The sequence below is a fragment of the Penicillium alfredii genome (assembly GCF_028826965.1).
Source record: "Penicillium alfredii strain IBT 34128 chromosome Unknown utg000009l_segment0_segment0, whole genome shotgun sequence".
Classification (NCBI taxonomy): Eukaryota; Fungi; Ascomycota; class Eurotiomycetes; order Eurotiales; family Aspergillaceae; genus Penicillium; species Penicillium alfredii.
In genome coordinates this window covers 2665326-2682840 of record NW_026622706.1, presented here as the reverse complement: position 1 = coordinate 2682840, position 17515 = coordinate 2665326, and the positions used below count along the sequence as shown (strand labels likewise).

General features: G+C 54.2%; 7 protein-coding genes across 7 annotated transcripts; 3 read left to right on the top strand and 4 right to left on the bottom strand.

Moving 5' to 3' along the window:
* Window positions 1-595: 595 nt before the first annotated feature.
* NUU61_006933 (uncharacterized protein) lies at window positions 596-2008 on the bottom strand (the record flags this gene model as incomplete). The annotated part of the gene is made up of 2 exons (XM_056657460.1): window positions 596-1206; window positions 1279-2008. 2 exons carry the CDS (start codon window positions 2006-2008, stop codon window positions 596-598), a joined length of 1341 nt encoding a protein of 446 aa, XP_056510260.1.
* Window positions 2009-2705: 697 nt separating this feature from the next.
* Window positions 2706-3317, top strand: NUU61_006932 (uncharacterized protein; the record flags this gene model as incomplete). Its single annotated transcript, XM_056657459.1, has 1 exon — window positions 2706-3317. One exon carries the CDS (start codon window positions 2706-2708, stop codon window positions 3315-3317), a length of 612 nt encoding a protein of 203 aa, XP_056510259.1.
* Window positions 3318-4595: 1278 nt separating this feature from the next.
* Window positions 4596-6203, bottom strand: NUU61_006931 (uncharacterized protein; the record flags this gene model as incomplete). Its single annotated transcript, XM_056657458.1, has 2 exons — window positions 4596-5609; window positions 5703-6203. 2 exons carry the CDS (start codon window positions 6201-6203, stop codon window positions 4596-4598), a joined length of 1515 nt encoding a protein of 504 aa, XP_056510258.1.
* A 1512-nt stretch (window positions 6204-7715) lies between these two features.
* NUU61_006930 (uncharacterized protein) lies at window positions 7716-8008 on the bottom strand (the record flags this gene model as incomplete). Its single annotated transcript, XM_056657457.1, has 2 exons — window positions 7716-7896; window positions 7947-8008. 2 exons carry the CDS (start codon window positions 8006-8008, stop codon window positions 7716-7718), a joined length of 243 nt encoding a protein of 80 aa, XP_056510257.1.
* A 776-nt stretch (window positions 8009-8784) lies between these two features.
* NUU61_006929 (uncharacterized protein) lies at window positions 8785-12299 on the bottom strand (the record flags this gene model as incomplete). Its single annotated transcript, XM_056657456.1, has 2 exons — window positions 8785-11982; window positions 12039-12299. 2 exons carry the CDS (start codon window positions 12297-12299, stop codon window positions 8785-8787), a joined length of 3459 nt encoding a protein of 1152 aa, XP_056510256.1.
* Window positions 12300-12992: 693 nt separating this feature from the next.
* On the top strand, window positions 12993-15385 carry NUU61_006928 (uncharacterized protein; the record flags this gene model as incomplete). The annotated part of the gene is made up of 5 exons (XM_056657455.1): window positions 12993-13264; window positions 13354-13752; window positions 13837-14207; window positions 14254-14627; window positions 14702-15385. The coding sequence occupies 5 exons, from the start codon at window positions 12993-12995 to the stop codon at window positions 15383-15385; spliced, it is 2100 nt and encodes a 699-aa protein (XP_056510255.1).
* Window positions 15386-15884: 499 nt separating this feature from the next.
* NUU61_006927 (aldo/keto reductase) lies at window positions 15885-17324 on the top strand (the record flags this gene model as incomplete). Its single annotated transcript, XM_056657454.1, has 5 exons — window positions 15885-16000; window positions 16085-16171; window positions 16244-16466; window positions 16528-16666; window positions 16747-17324. 5 exons carry the CDS (start codon window positions 15885-15887, stop codon window positions 17322-17324), a joined length of 1143 nt encoding a protein of 380 aa, XP_056510254.1.
* Between the last annotated feature and the right edge of the window lie 191 nt (window positions 17325-17515).

Sequence of the window (17515 nt, the reverse complement as noted above, 5' to 3'; positions counted from 1 at the left end):
TTACGTCTTGGGGCTTAATTCTTTGTTCCCGGCCTTTTTTATTGAAGAATCAGCCTGAAAATATTGAATCTATGCCGGTTGTCGTCAGATGGTAGAATGCTTCGTTTCAGAATTTTCAATCTGCTGCTCAGTATATATATCGGGGAAGACCAAACCCTAACAACACCCCCGGGGGCCAATGCTGAAGTATCTGATACATAGTGCCATTCAAACCAAAGCTAATAATTTTGACAATTAAAAAAAAAAAAAAAAAAAAGGCTGAAGAAGGTCAAAAATGTGAGAGGAAAAAGAAAAAAGTGACCGACGCAGGGGTCGAACCTGCAATCTCTTGATTACCTAATTAGGTTAGGTCGTAGTCAAGCGCCTTTCCATTGGGCCAGCCGGCCAAATTGTTGAAGGTGCCCTACAAATAGTGCATTACCAGGCAAGATGTGACGAGAAGTGCAGTCAATTCATCGCCAGCGAGCTTCAACCCGAGATAAAAACATTCTATCGATTGATACACACACATATGTGTATATCAGGACATATATTCGTGCTAGGTATCTATATACAGCCGATGCAACATGTTATACACAAACTCAATGCAAACAAACTATCCACCCTGTCCCAGCACAACCGAATGCTCCGCCCGAAGCGCGGCAGCATCATTCAACTCAAACCCAAAATTCCACAACTTGCCCACCTCACTGATCTCACTCTTACTCTTGTGGCGGAGCCCGCCGGCGGGGTCATCATTCATGGCCTTGGAGCTCCGTCGCCCGGCATGCTGCATGATACTCGGGGTGACGGCCCAGCGGATCTCGTTGTTGGCATTGGCATACTCCTCGGTGATCACGTCGACGTACCCCAGATGCCGGGCCCGGTAGAGCTCCACGAGATCGGGGACGCGCGCGCGCGGAAAGACGAACGCCTGCGAGCAGCACCCGAATCGCGGCATCTGGTGCACGCCCGTGGGGATGGGCAGCATTGTCACGCGGCCGGCGGCGAAAAACAGTCCGATCATGAGTGGCGTGCAGACTCCTGTCAGGAGCAGGATGGTTTCGTTGGGGAGGTGTGCGTGAAGCTGGGGCCGGTGCTGGCGGAGGCCGAGTCCGACGCAGGCGACGAAGGCGGCTGCGAGGATCGAGTAGGCCAGGTAGATGGGCCAGTCTTGGGCGTTCCAGCCGAGGAATTCTTCTGTATAGAAGAGGCGCAGGTAGAGCCCTGGATGTGGGTATGCTGTTAGCTCTCTGTCGTTTCTTCTGTTTGCTAACGCCGAAAACAAGAGCCACTTACACTTCGACGCCCCAATCTTCTTGGTTTGCTCTTCTGCCGACGCCAGAGCCTGACGCGTGCGATGATACCAGCCATCCTGGGCCACGACATCGTCTTCCAGCATCACCACGTACGGGGCATTGGTAGCCTCGCACGCCTGCAAGAGATACGTATAATCAAAAAGAGCCTTCTCGCGCCCGGAGACGCGCGCCGCATCCGTCTCCAGCGACCGAATATAATCAACATTAACCTTATCCGGCTCATACAGCAGGACGCGGTCCGCGACCTCATGCAGCCACGTCTCATTATACGCCGGGTGTTGCGCGGGATCGGTGTGCGCAATAAAGAGGACGAGATGTATATCCGCGCGCTCGGCCTCGCTCAGGCCCTCAAGCACCGTGCCCACGGTACTTCGAAAATACCGGATGCCATTGCGCGCGATCGAGGCAATCCCCACACAGAGCCCCGGCTGCGGTGACGCCTTCGCGGGCTTGGGCGCGGTGCCATTGTTATTATTCACGGAGTCGATATAGCGATCTGCTTCGTCGAGGCGCACGGCGGAATACGAGGCATCGTAGGCGGTCCAGGGACGAAAGAAGGCCGAGCCGGGGTCGCGGGACGATTGCGTGCGCGTGTAGAGGACGAGCAGGGCGTAGAATAATAAAAAGGAGAGGAACACTCGCAGCGTTTGGGCGCCGGCCCCTGTGTTGCTCGCCCCCAGGATGGGAGGCCGCTTTCCGAGCAGAATCATTGGGGGGCAGAGGCGTGTTCTGCAGACCACGAAACGTTATCGCGGATTGGAAACCGAGACCGCCTTGGATCATCGCGGGCTTGAAGTCTCCGTGCCGATCTTTGCCCATCCCTTAGCCCCCCCCGATGTGCGCTCGGATTTCCGCGTTCGGATGTTAGCCGATGACATGGGCCCCACTTGATCGATCAGGTCTATAGAGCTGGGAGGAGATTGTGTGTGTTCTGATAGTTTCTATCATTATTTTGTGATCTGAAGAAGTTTCTCAGTTTATATTGCAGAATGTTGATCCTGCCAACATTGCATAACCCTATGCTCTGCCTATGTAAAGAATGTTTCGATCCCAACCTATTTCCTGCTGCAGTTGTGTCGCAAACATGCGAGCAACCGTTTAGCCAAAACATTCAATGACTTGGTATCTGTAGCATTGTTTCTACAAATATTCAAGGGTCAAGTAGCTTAGTTGACATTAAATTAACATTGCTCATCCATGGATGCACTTTGGCTTCGTCGTTACCAAATTGGGCACACAACCCTAACTCAATCTGGCCGGCTACTTCATGATTACACTTACTTGAACAGCAACTGTCCTCGAAGACGCCAATTTCTGTTTATTCCAAAATATCTTCGAACAGCCTCCAAGAAAAACAAAGTCGAATCCAACAACACACCACAGACAAAAACACCGAGACCCAGCAAAATGACCATGCGACAGGAAAAGCATCGCGCCCCAGTGATCCTCCGATCCTCCGAAGACTGGCCCAAATGGAGCAGCCGCATCCAAAGCATCGCGGAGCTCCACGCCGTCTGGCAATACTGCAACCCCAGCACCAGAAAGAAAGACCTACCCGTCGACGAAGAGCCCATCAAACCAACCGTGAAATCCGTGCGACCCTCCGCAACAGGGCTCATCGATCTCTCCACCGACGACTTCACCGTGCTGGCCTCACTAGTCTCGGCCTACAAAGCCACGCTAGCCGCACAGCGCAGCACGCAGTGGGCACTGCAGTCAATGCAAGATCTCATCCGTGACTCCGTCGCATGCGAACACCAGCACTACATCGCCGACGCCGGATCCGCGTGGGAGCAGATGGTTGCGTTGGCAGCGGCATTTCAGCCGCCGTCACTGCAGCAGCTGCAGGACGACTGGGACCATCTGCACGTGGTGGGGAGCGTGTCGTCGATCCAGACGTATTTGGGGCTGTGGCAGGCGCTGTTTGCGAAGTGTCGCCGGCTTGATCTTGTTAATACCAGCCAGGCTGAGGCGCTGTTTGAGTCATTGGCCGTGTGGCAGGATCCGGATTCGCAGTAAATGCCGTTGCTTTCTCAGCCGTGGATTGATCGGGAGGTTGCTAAGGCTGCTGCCGTGAAGGACGGGGTTGGTTGGTAGACTGGCTCATGGGAGGTACAGTGTGATGACGGTGATACTTGATGAGGAAGTGGGTTCTTAGGCTGTTTCTGTTACTTTGCAGTGTTTCTGAATTATTTGATGCTTTCATTGCTGTGTGCTTTTGCTATTGGCTGCTTTAGTAATTTCTTATCGGATATTTAATTCTGTAGTCCCAGATATCGAAGGTCCAAGGAATAGATCTCTCAAGTATGGGACACATATGGCAGGTGCTTCCTTTCTACCTAGTTTAAAGTATCCAGAAAAGAACTCGGCGGGAAATCAGATAGACGCATTAAATAGAAACCTACCAAAGCACTATACTAACAGACCTAAGACATCTGCTATAATCTCCGAGTATACCCCGTAAGGACCCACCGGATAGCCAAATGACAGTTTAACCATTTTCTATACTTCATGCTCCAGCCTATTCAATATACCAACCACCATCCAGCACCACCAAGCCAACCCTAATATAGATATCTATAGCACCCATTATCAAGATAACAAAGCATCACTAAAATACAAGCACATGCAACCCAAACTCCAAGTGGGCCCACTCACATCCCCGAAACAGATCCCCCAAACCCACGGTTCGGCCCCCTCGAATCGGGTTAATGCATCCATGCCGAGCGGCCGAGTGACACGACCGGCGTGCAACGCAAACCATAAACCATGGATGCGGTGACCCAAAACCAGAGTGTCGGGTTTGGGAATGACGACAAGTCCGAATTTTGTTGTATGCGTGGGTGGCATGAGGCTCGGCATGAGGGTTTTGGGTTGTGGATGTTTTCTGGTACGATTATACGGGATTGGGAATGGGGGTGCTAGGATCTGACATCATTTTTGGAGTTTCTTTTGTCCGAGGCGACTACGTGGGTATGGAGCCTTGGAAGCAGGGGAGTAGAATGCGTATTATACTAGGGGCTATATTTTTACGGTATATTGGCAGAGTAAGTGAGTTGAATCACATGCGCTGGAATGTATATTCCGATGTATATACGTAGCTACCCAAGTAGCTATACCAAAACAATTGCTTTCGAAAAGGAATGACAAACAAAATGGCAAGACTGATCAAGATGAGGTCGCTGATGGGGGAAAGCAGTAGATGCAGGGGGTATTGCAAGGAATGAACACGATGGCCGCCCAGAATGAGCATAGCAAAGAGTAAGAAAGAAATTGAGAATGAAGAAAGAAAACAAATCATCGACTTCGTTTCGAATTCCCCCCGTTGTTCCCCGCCGCCGGGCGTTTCTGGCCTCCAGCGCCAGCCGCCTCAGCCGCACGAACTAACGCGCCCAGCCGCAGCAGATAGGGCTTGGGTGCACGGTTCACCTCGATCCTGCGCAAGATGTCGCGCAGCTTCTCGGCGAACTGGCGCAGATCCGCCGGCGGCAGAGCCTCCAGCGCATCGAGGACAAAGAAGCCGCTGTCCGGGTCGGTGTCCGGGTCGGCGGCGCCAATCAGCAGATAAAAGACGTTGCGCTGGTCCTCGTCCTCGCCGTGGAAGGAGACCCGGCCCCAGCGGTTGCCATCGAGCGGGTCCTTGTTACGCGCGGCGACGGCTTCCAGAATCGAAACCAGTGCTTTGGCGGCGCCCTCGGAGCCGTGCGGGGCACGCGCGGCGATGTTGGCTCGAATGTGCGTCACGGACCGGCCCAGCTGCGCGACTACCTCGCGCACCTCGACTGCGCCGCCGCCGGGACTCGCCGCGGCGTCGGCCGGCCGCTCGCCTGTCGCGCAGTACCGATCAAAGTCGGCCAGCAGCCGGCGCGACTGCTCCTGGACTTTGTCGAAATAGATAGCGGCACACGCCCCTGCGGGCATCGCCTTGCACAGGCTGCTGAAGACGCCGTCGTCGTGCACCCCCAGCCGGAACATAGTCGCCTCGAAGTCGCCCTGCACGACGCACTGCTCGGCGGTGCGGGTCTGCGTGGTGGTTTCGGCCAGATCCCCGCGGAAATCCTCCGGCAGCGTCACGGGGCTGAACGCCGACAGAATATCCCGGACCTTTTCTGCGCGTGTCATGCCCGCACCGCGCCCATCACCTTCCGCCCGCAGGTACTGCCAGTCCAGTCGGTCTGCCACAGCCTCGAGCTGGCCGTCCAGGAGGCCCTCGATGGGCGGGAGGACGCGCGCGCGGCCGTCGCGGGCCAACACCACCTCCGTCGGTGGGGGCTTCGCCAGGAAGCAGCCATGCAGCTGGTCGAGGAGCCACTGCGCAAAAAGAAAGAACGTCACAATGCGTTAGCAATGATCCTTGAAGCAGAACCCACAAACTCCCTTCGTCAATTGACGGGCTCGGCTTACGAAGATGTGCTGGCACGCCTCCCCCGGCCGGCTCTGGAAGGTCGAGCAGGTACAGCTCAACGAGTCCCGGCCGACGTGCACGCGGGGCCGATCCAGCAACTGGAAGTCATACCCAGAGCGCACAGCACGGCAGTTGACCACGTCAAATTGCCCCGTCAACCCTACCAGAGCCTTGGCCTCGGACTCGGAGTCTAGATGGGTCAGGTCATAGGTAATGCCGGAGCGAGTGCGGATGGTCGAAGCGTTAGTAGATTCGTCATCGCTGTCTTCGTCGTCGCTGTCATCCGCGTCTTGATCGTCGTCTCCTTCCTCCCCCTCTTCCTCATTCTCATCCTCCTCGCTGGAGCTCTCGGCCAGAGAGCTGTCGTCCCCGTCGTCTCCGCGGCCACTCTCGTCGGGAGGATCCCGCCCCGCGCGGGCCGCTCTGGCGTGCTGGGCCCGCGTGTCTGGCATGTTTTGCCCAATGGACAGCCGGTGGAATTGCTTGGTCGGGGCAGACATGGCCGAGCCAGCCTAAAGGGGGAAGAAGGAAAGAAAGAGAAGAAAAGAAAGGCAAAGAGAGAGATAGAGAACACAGTTATAGAGAAACAGGGAAGAGAGAAGTGTATTTTCGCCTGGAAGCCTCAGGAGTTCCGACCCATGGACAGGAGCGGGTACTCTGAACCGTGGAATGACACTCCCGCTTTAAATAATTTTTCATGAGGCTTCCCTCCAGAATTTGCTGGGTGCTGTGCCATGCTGTGCCATCTGGCGAAAGAGAGAGAGAAAGACGGTTCAGGGCCTCTGGGGAACTGTGCCAGTTAGTTTCCCGAGCTCAACCAAAAAAAAAAAAATTCAAATCAAGGCGCATCAAAGCACACCTCAGGGCTTGACTCGCGCAGAACACAGAAAATAATAATAATAATAATAATATAATAAATCATAATCCCAATTCCCCAACGGCGCTTAAAAGCAGAAGAGACAACCTCTCGAGGAACATCCATGGATCTTGAGAGCGCCGTTTAATTATCCATGACATCGATCAGGATCATCGTGCACAGACGTCCACTAATGGGACTATGCGCAAATGAAAGATCTGGGGTTTGGTTGGTTCCTTCTAGGGGGGAAAAAGAAAAGAAGGACAGAAAGAAGAGATGACGGGGTCTGTTCCTGGCCCCAATACAGCCGGTGGGCTGCCGCAGATCAGCCATTCTCACTCCAAGAGGAGGGAAGCTAGTTCCGCTAGCGTCAGATAATGGGTCGTGTCCACCAGAAAATCAATTAAAAAAATGGGGGGAGGAGAGGGGCTTGATCCTTGGAGAGGGATGCTTATACTTCGCCAAAGGTGATGGCCTCAGTGCATGGCCTCTCCCATGCATAGAGGTAGACGCTGTTGGCGAAGGGCAGACATGACGCAAGAAAAGGGGAGCGATGAACGGCCGCAGTGGAGATAGAGAGAGAGTCTTGGCTAGATATGCTGATCAGACAAATAAAATAAAATGCAAATAATAAGGAAAGTTGCGATCGACGTAGACTGGGGCCCTCTTTTTTTTTCTTCCGAAAGCTTTTAGCAACACGTCAATGGCCCTGTCGCTTGGCTCGGCTGATTCCGTTGGCCGCGATGGATTGATGCAATTCCACGAATTCCACTTGGGGGGAAATTCTCGCAAGGCTAAGAGACGTCGTGATCCATGGACAAGAGATAGGGGTTCTGCGCCGTTGGGAGGGAGAAAGGGGGCTCTGAATTGCCGTGCCACCGTCGAAGACACGCGACTGTACCCAGTTATCCGTGTGGAAGAAGGCACAGGGGACCCCCGGTGGACCGATCCTCGAACCATCGAGCACGGCCGAAAGGGCGCAGACGGAGATTGTCACTTGACGTGTAAGGGCCGCGGAAAAAAAAAAAAAAGGCGCATACACTGTCCATGCACAGTAAATGGCATAGACGCCGCAGCATCCTTTTTGGTCTGCAAAGACCCCATGAGGCAGAAGGGGCTTCACTTGCATAGTGCCCCAGGGACAATTGGCGGTGGCTCACCGAGGAGCAGTCGAAGCAGCACGGACCGGAGGCCGGGCACGGCACTGTGCATTCAGGACATCAGGGAGATCAAGGATCAATGAAGCCGCAGTCAATGCGAGTCCCAGGTCATCCCGGGGAGTTTGCGGCACAGGGTCCGAAGTGTATAGTTTTAGTGCATCCCAGTGAGTCACTGCCCTGCTGAAAGTAAAAACACAGGCAAAAGGCGACGCTAGGAAGCTGCAAACTGCTGCGCAACATTTGCATGATCGACGCGGCGGCGTCTAATCAGCCCAGAGGGCTTGGTCATCGCCAATCGCCATGTTCGGGCGCCTAAAATGAGCTGTGCGATTGTCTGTTCTCGGTTCTTTTTTTCTTTTTCTCTGCTCGCGTTCAATCATTTCATATGTCTTGGCCCCTCATGTATATCTCATGGCGCGGTCACATTTGGGGCGAAGTTGATCTCTCTCTCTCTTTTCTTTGTTTTGTTTTTTCTTCGAGAGGGAGGGGGCACGACTGTCAGATCACCCTCGGGATCAGCCGAGTTGGTTATTATACTCTCAGGCTTGGGTAGCCGCCGTGATTTCAAGGGCAGTTCGATAGTCAAAACTGGCCCCGATGTTTTCTTTCTTTCTCCCCCCCTCTCCCCCCCCTTTTGCACAAGATCCTCTAGGGGAAGAGTGGAAAACTAAACAAGCAGCAGGTTGTCTCAAGGGTGACGTTGGGAAAAAGACTCCGATATGGCGCGTGTACTGCTAATTGGTCTCTGCGCCAGCGCATACTCCAGCGAGCACGGTTCAGGCTCTGCTCAGTGGGATAGACATGGGGGAAAAATTCACTGACAATGACAAAAGTACCTTATTTCATTTAATCTACTAAAAACCATGCACGCTCAAGAGCCATGGGGTATCGAGAGAAGACAAGAAACCCAGAGAACAAAAGAAAACAAGAACAATCGCCGAATTGCAAGAGATAAACCCCAAATGGGATACCAGGGTATATCGTAGATGCAAGGGAAATCGTGGCGTCATGAATTTGCTAATCCAAGCACTCTCAATCGCACCCATCGGTCTGGGACCAACATAACTATGACTTATTCCGGGCCGCGTTGCGCTTTTTCGCATCCTCCAAGGCCTTTCGCAGCCTCTCCTGATGTTCGTCTTCCTCGCTCGACTTGTTTTCCACCGGAGCAGGAGCCGGAGTGGTTTGAGGGCGAGGGCCCGGCGAGACACTCGCTGGCAAACTCGCTGGCGCTCGTGCTGGTGCTAGTGCTGGTGCTGGTGCTGGGGTCTCTGTCGGGGGTGGTCGTGCCGCGGCCGGAGGCGCCTCTTTGAGAGATTTCAAAAGACGTTGGATCGTCTCTTCGACCTCCATGGGCCCCTTTTGAATGCTGTCGAGCTTCGAGGCCAACTCAGTCTGGATCTTGGAGTCTTCTTTGGTCTTTTCAGCCTCCAACCGCGGGAGCACATCGGATTCCGAATCGGCATATTGGGCCTCGGCGGCAGAAACGCTGTAGTCGGCATCGTTGAGGGCCATGTCGGCGACCCCAGAACTTCGAAGTATGGCCTCGGAGTCGGCGCGAAGCGACGCGGCAAATGTCGCCGCGGACTTGAGGATCTGTTCAATTTCAGAATCCGGGAGGCCGCAAGTGTGGAGGGCCGTGGGGTCTAGCCGCGCTACTTTCGAGCCAAGCTCGTCCAGGAGGCTTTGATTCATACCTAGCCCGTGCAAGATTGCATCATCGAACGAATCCATCAGCCGGTTGGCTCGATCGTCGCGGTCCTTGGCCGCCTCCAAGATATTCCGCTTCTCCATCTGGTCAAAATCCCCGTCCAACTTGCGGAGACTGGCCATATCCCCCATAAACACCAGCGGTCGCCTCTCGGCCTTTTTCCGCCGCCGTTCACAATCCAGTGCAATTTCCAATCGTTTCTGGAACCGAATCTCCAGCTTGCTGTGGATCTCGTTGACCATCTTCATCGTCCGGGATGGGCTACATTGCTCGGTCAGCGAGCTCTTCTTGCCTTTCTGTTCCCGGTCTAACTGCCCGAGAGCCGCGTCGTACGACTTCCGTAGCGCAGAGATCTCGGTTTTCAGACGTTCGTCCAAGGGGTTGAAGACCTGCGTAATGAAGTCTTCCACCTCCTGCCGTTCTTCACCCAGCTGCGCACGAGCTTCGGTTTGGCGAAATTCTTCCTCCAGGGTGTTGATGTCCGCATATCCGATCTCCTTTTCATTGAAGAGATTGTCGATTTGCGCTTCAGACTCTTCCTGGCGCACAGTGCGATCCTCTTCCAGCTTCTGTCGACGGGGATGCGCAGCTGCCTCCCAATTGTCGATCGTCGTTTGGATGTAGGAGAAATCATCATGGAATTTTTCGAAACCTTCTCGTGTCGTGATATGCCAAGAACCTTCGGGTTTTTGATCCATCGGCGTCCACACAAGGGTGCGCAGGCCTTCAACTGGATTGTTGGGTCGATTTTGCCGGAGGGATTCGGGCAATGGGGGCAATGCGGGCAGCGGGTTGTTTCGGCGGTCCGTATTCACATAGGCAAGACTCCTACGACGAATCACACCCATGAAGGTCTCGTCACGCTCCGACGGAGCCAGACTCGTCGCAGTGTTGGACCTCGATCGAGGGGCGGAGGTAGGTGCATTTGCCATGACTCTTCCGCTTACGGCAGAGGCTTGTCGAAGATCAGAATAGGCCTGGTAGGCGGGACGATCAAATGTGAGATCGTCCGAGCCTCGTTGAGGGCCCTCGGTGTACTGAAACGGCGTGTAGATGGGCCGAGGAGGGTTCGTAGCGAGAGGTTCCCGGGTTTGCTTGTGTATTGGATCCATCGACAAGCGCAGCGAGGAAGTTCTCGGAGGACGAGGTGCGGGACCTGCTTCTGAAGACAGCGGAAACAGCTTTGGCAGAGATGATGAGGCCCTCCGGGCCCGCTTGGCTTGGACAGGTCGTCCTCCCGAGCTGTATTCACTGCCTAGGTCGTCGGTATCATCGAGATCTTCGGTCGAGGAAGCGATCTCTGATTCCACCGGTATCAATCCCGATTCAGCCGGTGACTTGGGCTCAGCAGGCTTGGGAGACGAATGCTGAGGGGAGGGCAGAGGGGCCTGTGCAATTGTACGGGTCTCTTGGGGTTCGTGCTCGATATTATACAGAATTTCACGAAGCTTTGTTTCTTTGGCTGTGAAAGCCGTGAAAATCTTGTATCGCTCTTCGTCGGAGTCAGCTACTGCTTCCTTGCGCAGCATAGCGACGTAGCGCGTGAGCGAGGATTTGAACCACGGTTCCAAATCCGCGTAAGGGTCTTCGTTCTTGGGCAAAGTGACACTCCCTTGCCTATCTGTAGGGGAAGCAATTGCATTTGATTCCACTCGGGCATGGCCTGCCGTGATAACATTGGTCTGCGCGGACTCCGAGCTCTCCTTTGGGCTATTTTGATTGACTGGAGAGAGGCTTTCTGTAAGAGACGCCGAGGCCTCTGGATTGGAATTGGCCCGCTTATTTGGGGGTGACAAGGGCCGAACCCAGGCGTCAATGACATTGTCGATACTCTCTGAATGAGAGTCCATCGAATGGTCCGAATCAGTAGTATTCACCCGAATCGGTGGAGCTGGCGATTGCCTCCCCTGTGTCGTAGCAGGGCTGACAGGGGAGGTTGGGTCGCCTCGTTCCCAGGTATCAGCTCTCGAAACGATACTGTGAGCAGTATTTGTTCGGTCCCGAGTAGGAGGCGCAGACGATTCGGCGCTGAGGGATGTATTTGGCACGCCAGTCGAATAACCCGGGGGTGTTTGGGCCGCCTCCGGGATTGGAGACGGGGAGCGATGTGGTGAAAACACATTCTCATCGTCGATGTCTCCGGGGGTCGGCCCCAAGTGCTCCCAATCAGATGGAGTGCCCGGACCTAATGCCGACGAACTAGTGGGAGCCCCGCCGATACGACCTGCAGCAGAAGGGGGGAACCCGTACAAAGCTGCCAATGCAGCCGGCGCTGAGCCTTGCGAGAGCAGCGGGGGTCGGGCTGCTTGGCTGCCTGGCTGGGCGTCATTTTGGGGATGCTCAGGGATTTTTGGAGGCGGCGGTGGAACCGACTCTGCGGGGTGCCGTGTATAAGGGGGAGGAGGGGCTGTTGAGATATAGGGCGGATCAAGCTCTGACGCCGACTGAAACCCATGGAACGGTGCCGACGGGAAGTTGGCGACCGGCGATTGCGACTGCGACTGCGACTGCGCATGGGCAAACGGGGGTTCGTTGGCACCGGCAGGCCGAGGCTGCACAAGAAATTAGCTTGGAGTTTTCTTTGTTTGGTGATGGATTTTATCCTTACGGGTACAGGTGGTGGGGTCTGCGACTGATGTTGATTATATCGCACACCCCATGTCCTGGTGTCCACCCCCGCTCCCGTCACCGGTGAGACACCGGGGCTGGCTGACGGGGTCGATATCGGACCATAGGTAGCCGGGGTGTAGGTAGCACTTGAAGCCGGGGGTGGATTTGGAGGAGGCGGAGGAAGTTGCGATACGGGCTGCCTTGGAGGGCGTGGAGGGAGTCGCCATTCAGGTTGACCGGGCTGGTTCGAGCCGTACATGATCGGGCATAGCAAGACTTCGGCGGGCAACGAGATGAAACAGGTCCATGGATCAGGGGAGAGAGAACGACTACTAAGGGTCTTTGGGGAAAAAAGTCATCAAAGGAGAAAGAAAGAAAGAAAGAAAGAAAGAAGGAGATGCAAAGCAAAGCAAAGCAAAAGAGGAGCCAAGGCGTATCGCGTGGTTGGGGGCACGTTTCGCCTTACTCCCCCACTGTGACAGCCTTGGCACGGCCAACCCCCTGAAAATGCTGATATATTGCTGATCTTGCTGATCTTGTTGAAAAGCACTCAGATACGGTCCAGAATGCTAATAATATCGTCAACAGAGTCGAGTCTTGGCGAACGGTTGGGAGATCCACCTCGAGGCGCAGTGGAAGGCTGAAGCGTCTTCGCGAGTCATGACTCTCTTTGAAACTTCACTTTCCAGAGAATCGCGGTTCTTTGTTGAGTGTGACCATCCATGGATCTGTTGTTGAGTCCTGGCAAAGACCCAAAAATAACCTCCATGGATATATGTCTTTGATACTTGTTTCTTTGAAGCAGAATGCCCCCAGCACCAAATGCCTGTTATATCCTTGCGGCTGAACCGAGTCTCTTTCTACCGCAATGCACTTTTCTATACTCCCTTACGATCCCCAGACTCTTTCTTCCAATCCAATCGACGGCATCGCTGGTCCATGATTTTCTAAAATGGATGGTTATTGGACCTCCACACCACGAGGGGGCTTTCACCGTCCAATTCAATCGATCATCCGACCACCGGCATTCACCCAAAGGCCGGAAACCTTTGAAGACATCGAGTACGGCCCGTTTGTCTCCAAGACGGAGACAAAGGTGGCGTATGACTTGTGGTCGTTGCCCGACAAAGAACTAGGCACCGAGTGGCAGCAACAAGATGAGCGGCCGTATACACTGCCGAAACACGCCGAATGGGAAGCACATGTACTGGCAGAAAATGTCTAGTGCCCATGGGCGGTGCCAACAAGTCTGCGCTAGACATGTACACACTCGCAGTGCGGATGAGCCCGTAAAACCCCACGTACTGGTTGAGCCGGGCCTATGCTCATAACCAGCGCGGGCACTTTGAGCTGGCCATTGGGGACGCCTATCGTGCACGGCTTCTTTGCGACGTCCTCGGGGACGGTTTCGAAAACTCTCGGCAGCCGGACTTGTATGCACAAGCTTGGCATGCCGTCGAGCAGCATCTGACCGCGGTGCCCCAAGACGATAGTCGCAAGGCGAAGATCAATCGCTTGCTGAGGTTACGCGGCCTCAATGAATTCACCTACATCCTGTTAAGGGCACTCGAGCATATCATCATTCTTAGTCTCGCCGCTCTCAACTCCTGGGACGACTTTCAAGCCCACTTTGAATCCATCATCAAGATGACTCTCAGGGGCGAACGTGATTTTCAAGTCCTCAGAGCGCGGAGAGAGGTCACCATGCCTGTGTAGGAGCGCTGGGAGAAAGACAAAGACAATGGCCGGCTTTTCTTCCACGAGAGACGACAGGGATGGGTTGGGGCCTGGCGTAGATATCCATACGATGCTGACGACTTTGATCGCACCGATGTGGACATTCTGAAGAAGATCAATCTCAGCCTCTTCGACCCCGATCCCGCTGGTTCAACCCCCTGGGCGAAAGTCTGTGAAGTGAAACCCGGCGATGGCCGAAGCGAGCTGGGGTTCTTTGCTACGGTTAATATCGCAAAGGGAGATTTAATCCATTACGAAGAGCCTGTAATCCGGGGTCATCTTCACCGTCTCCGGATGCAAAAGGACCAGCATCTCACCACTACAAACGAGGAATGGTGTGATAACTGCAAGCGACGCATCGGTTCAAATACCTTCGACGCCTACAAGGCAAACAAGGATGCCATCAAGGCCGGGGCAGACCCGAAAGCTTGTAGGTAGTCTTTTCGTGGAAACGCGCGGGGCGAACAGCAGCGGAGTGATCTTTTGCAACTCTTACCAGCTTGACGCGGCGAATACCTCAGCGCAACCATGTCTGAAGATTGCACGCGATGTGTACCACTTTGATAGCTGCTGGGGGGACTGGGCCTGGCTACACGACGCCATGCAGCCCTGTTTCTATAATTGGATGGATAGGGAGCACATTTCACATACCAACGAACACCACGGGACTTTTCTGAGCCTGCTGCTGCGGAACGTGCTGGAGATCACCCTCCGCCGCCGCAAGAAAGACCCGGGTCTTCTGGCGCACGAGATCAGCAAGCTTCTACTTCTCGACGACGATACACCGGGGATCTCTTCGAGGGCGCGGGGACATAAGTGGTTCCCGTTTACCATGGCGGCCAACATCCAGGTGCCCTTTGACACCTGGCCCATCTCGGCGTGGACATCTTCCGCGACCTCTCATTTGACACGTGGGTGATTCAGATTGTGCTCCGGAAGTTGCTGGCCAACGTCGTGCCGTGGGAGGAGTCTCGACGGGGAGTGGTGCCGGACATGCAACCCGCCGACAAATACAAGAATATTGTCCATCCCGACGAGCAAAACCAACGGATTCTCGCGAATCACTCTTTTGAGGATTTCGACCCCACGTTCAAAAACCTGTATCTCTTCCCGGGACTCAGCATGTTCAACCACTCCTGCCTGAATGTGCGCAACGCGGAATGGGGCTATGATGACGACGTCCCTAACCGCGTGGTTAAATGGGCATTGAAGAACATCGCAGCTGGCGAGGAGACCCGTGTCTCATACCAGCATGGAGACTTCAAGTCTGATAACCGAGGGATGTGGCTGCTTGGTTCGTCTTGTAACTGTCCTCAATGCGATGACAACCTTCCACGTCCAAGCACGCCGCCTGCAGACCAAGACCCTCGGCCGGCTCCCACACAGGGTGCCAATGCGAGCGCAAAACGCCGAAAGCTCAGCGACACTGAATGGGCTGATGTTCAAGGGGACCGGGTTTTGATTCATCTTGAGACAGGCTCGATTCATCAAGAGATAGACCCCCAATATCCGATAGATGGGAGGAGGCGCATTTTCGGGGAAGATCAGATATTAGAGGAGCAGCCGCTAGGAGTGTCAGGGCCTTTGTTTAGTAGTGACGAAGAGTGAAATGCTTGTAGGGTTTGTTTTGGTTGCTTTACGTTGGCTGACTTGTATTTACTCTGCTGTGCTTTGCTGTGCTTTGCCTTACTTTACTCTTCTTTGTTTATTTCGTTTTAACCTATTTGAGCTTATTGGAATTTCTATTCTCATTGCGCGATTTCTTCTCGATTCATCCAACAACCAAGTGCCGGGTGCTTCAGGCGTTCCAAGGTTAGGGTTGAACATGAATCGTGTCCGGAGTTAAGCTCACCGTCCAAAATCCGTCAGCAGGCGGATTTAAGCAAAAAAAAAAAGACAAAACAAAAAGCGGTTTCAATTCCATCGATTAATAATCTTCATGGAAATTCAATGTCACCTAGCTAATAATGTGCATGGTATGTCACAGATACCCCGCAGGACGAAGCTATATAAAGCCGTCGCATCGCGCCGTTGAATTTTTGGCCGTAACACTGAACTTCTACTTTCTCTCAATTTGTCCACCCCAATCAACAAGCACGCAAAGAAAATGCAAGCTGCTCCAGCTCCCAAGTCTCTCCTCGGCCGCTATCGGCTGCTGGCCCCGACGGCTGGCATCAAGGTGAGCCCGCTGTGTTTGGGAACGATGAACTTTGGGACAGGCTGGTGAGTTTTCTAGCACAACCAAATACACCTTTCTTCAGGTGTATTTGGGACTAAACCAGTCCTCTTGTACTGACAACTGACCAGGCAAGGAAGAATGGGCGAATGCGACAAGGAGACCTCGTTCAAGATCCTGGACACGTACTATGAGAACGGAGGCAACTTCATCGACACGTGCGTGGCTTCATTCAATTTTATCTTTTTGCTACTTGATCACCATCGCTGATTTTCTTTTCCTGTTTGCAGTGCTAACAACTACCACCTCGGCGAATCTGAGATCTGGCTGGGTGAGTGGCTGCAAGCGCGCGGGGTGCGCGATCAGATCGTCCTGGCCACCAAGTATACCTCGGGTTTCCGCTTGCACGCCCCCTCGGAGCTCCAGCCCAACTTTGTGGGTAACAATGCGAAGAGCCTGAAGTTGTCAGTAGAGGCTAGTTTGAAGAATCTCCAGACGGATTACATCGACTTGGTATGATATCACATTATCCCGGACTCCAGCTAATGCCCAAAAGCTGATGCCTATACCACAGCTGTACGTCCACTGGTGGGATTTCAGCACCCCCATCGAAGAGGTAATGACCTCGCTCAACCATCTGGTGACTGCGGGCAAGGTGCTGTACCTCGGAATCAGCGACACGCCGGCGTGGGTGGTGAGCCGAGCGAACCAGTGTACGTGATTTCCGTCGAGTATATACACATACCCTTGTCAGGACCCTGTCTTTTGCATGCTAATTCACACTCTAAAAAAGACGCCCGCGACCACGGCCTCCGCCCTTTCTCCGTCTACCAGGGCCAATGGAATGCCGCCAAGCGCGACCTGGAGCGCGAAATCATCCCCATGTGCCATGCCGAAGGAATGGGCCTGTGCCCATGGGGCTCCCTCGGCAGCGGCACCTTCAAAACAACCGCCCAGCGCAACGAGATCGCCAAGTCCGGCAACCCGGGCCGGCAGCTGGCGCCCAGCGAGACTGACGTGGCCGTGTCCAAGGTGCTGGATGGCATTGCGGCGCGGCACCAAACGGCGCTGACGAGTGTGGCCATGGCATACGTGATGCGCAAGGCCCCTTATGTTGTCCCGATTGTCGGTGGCCGCAAGGTCGAGCACCTGCTGGGCAATATCGAGGCTCTGGGTCTGGAGCTCTCCGATGCCGATGTCGCGGAGATCGAGTCGGCCTATCCATTTGATCTGGGATTCCCGCACACTTTCCTGTTCCGTGGCGAGAACAAGGAGTCGCACCCTGGTAACTCGACTTTCTTGAATATGGCGGCCAAGTTTGACTACCTGGATCTGCCCCGGGCATTGGCCCCGAAGAAGCTGGATGCGTGAGGTAGATTAAGCAATCGTGATGTCGATGCCAATGCATAGAATCTCGTCTCTCTTTATTTACCTTATTTTCTTCTATCTTATTTTGTATACAAACCATGAGAAGATCGGGTATACCTCGGCCCAATAATCACAAAGCCCACACGCGAGGTGGGGCTGAGATCATCTGCTGAAGTCAATCTTCCGGCTGTCAA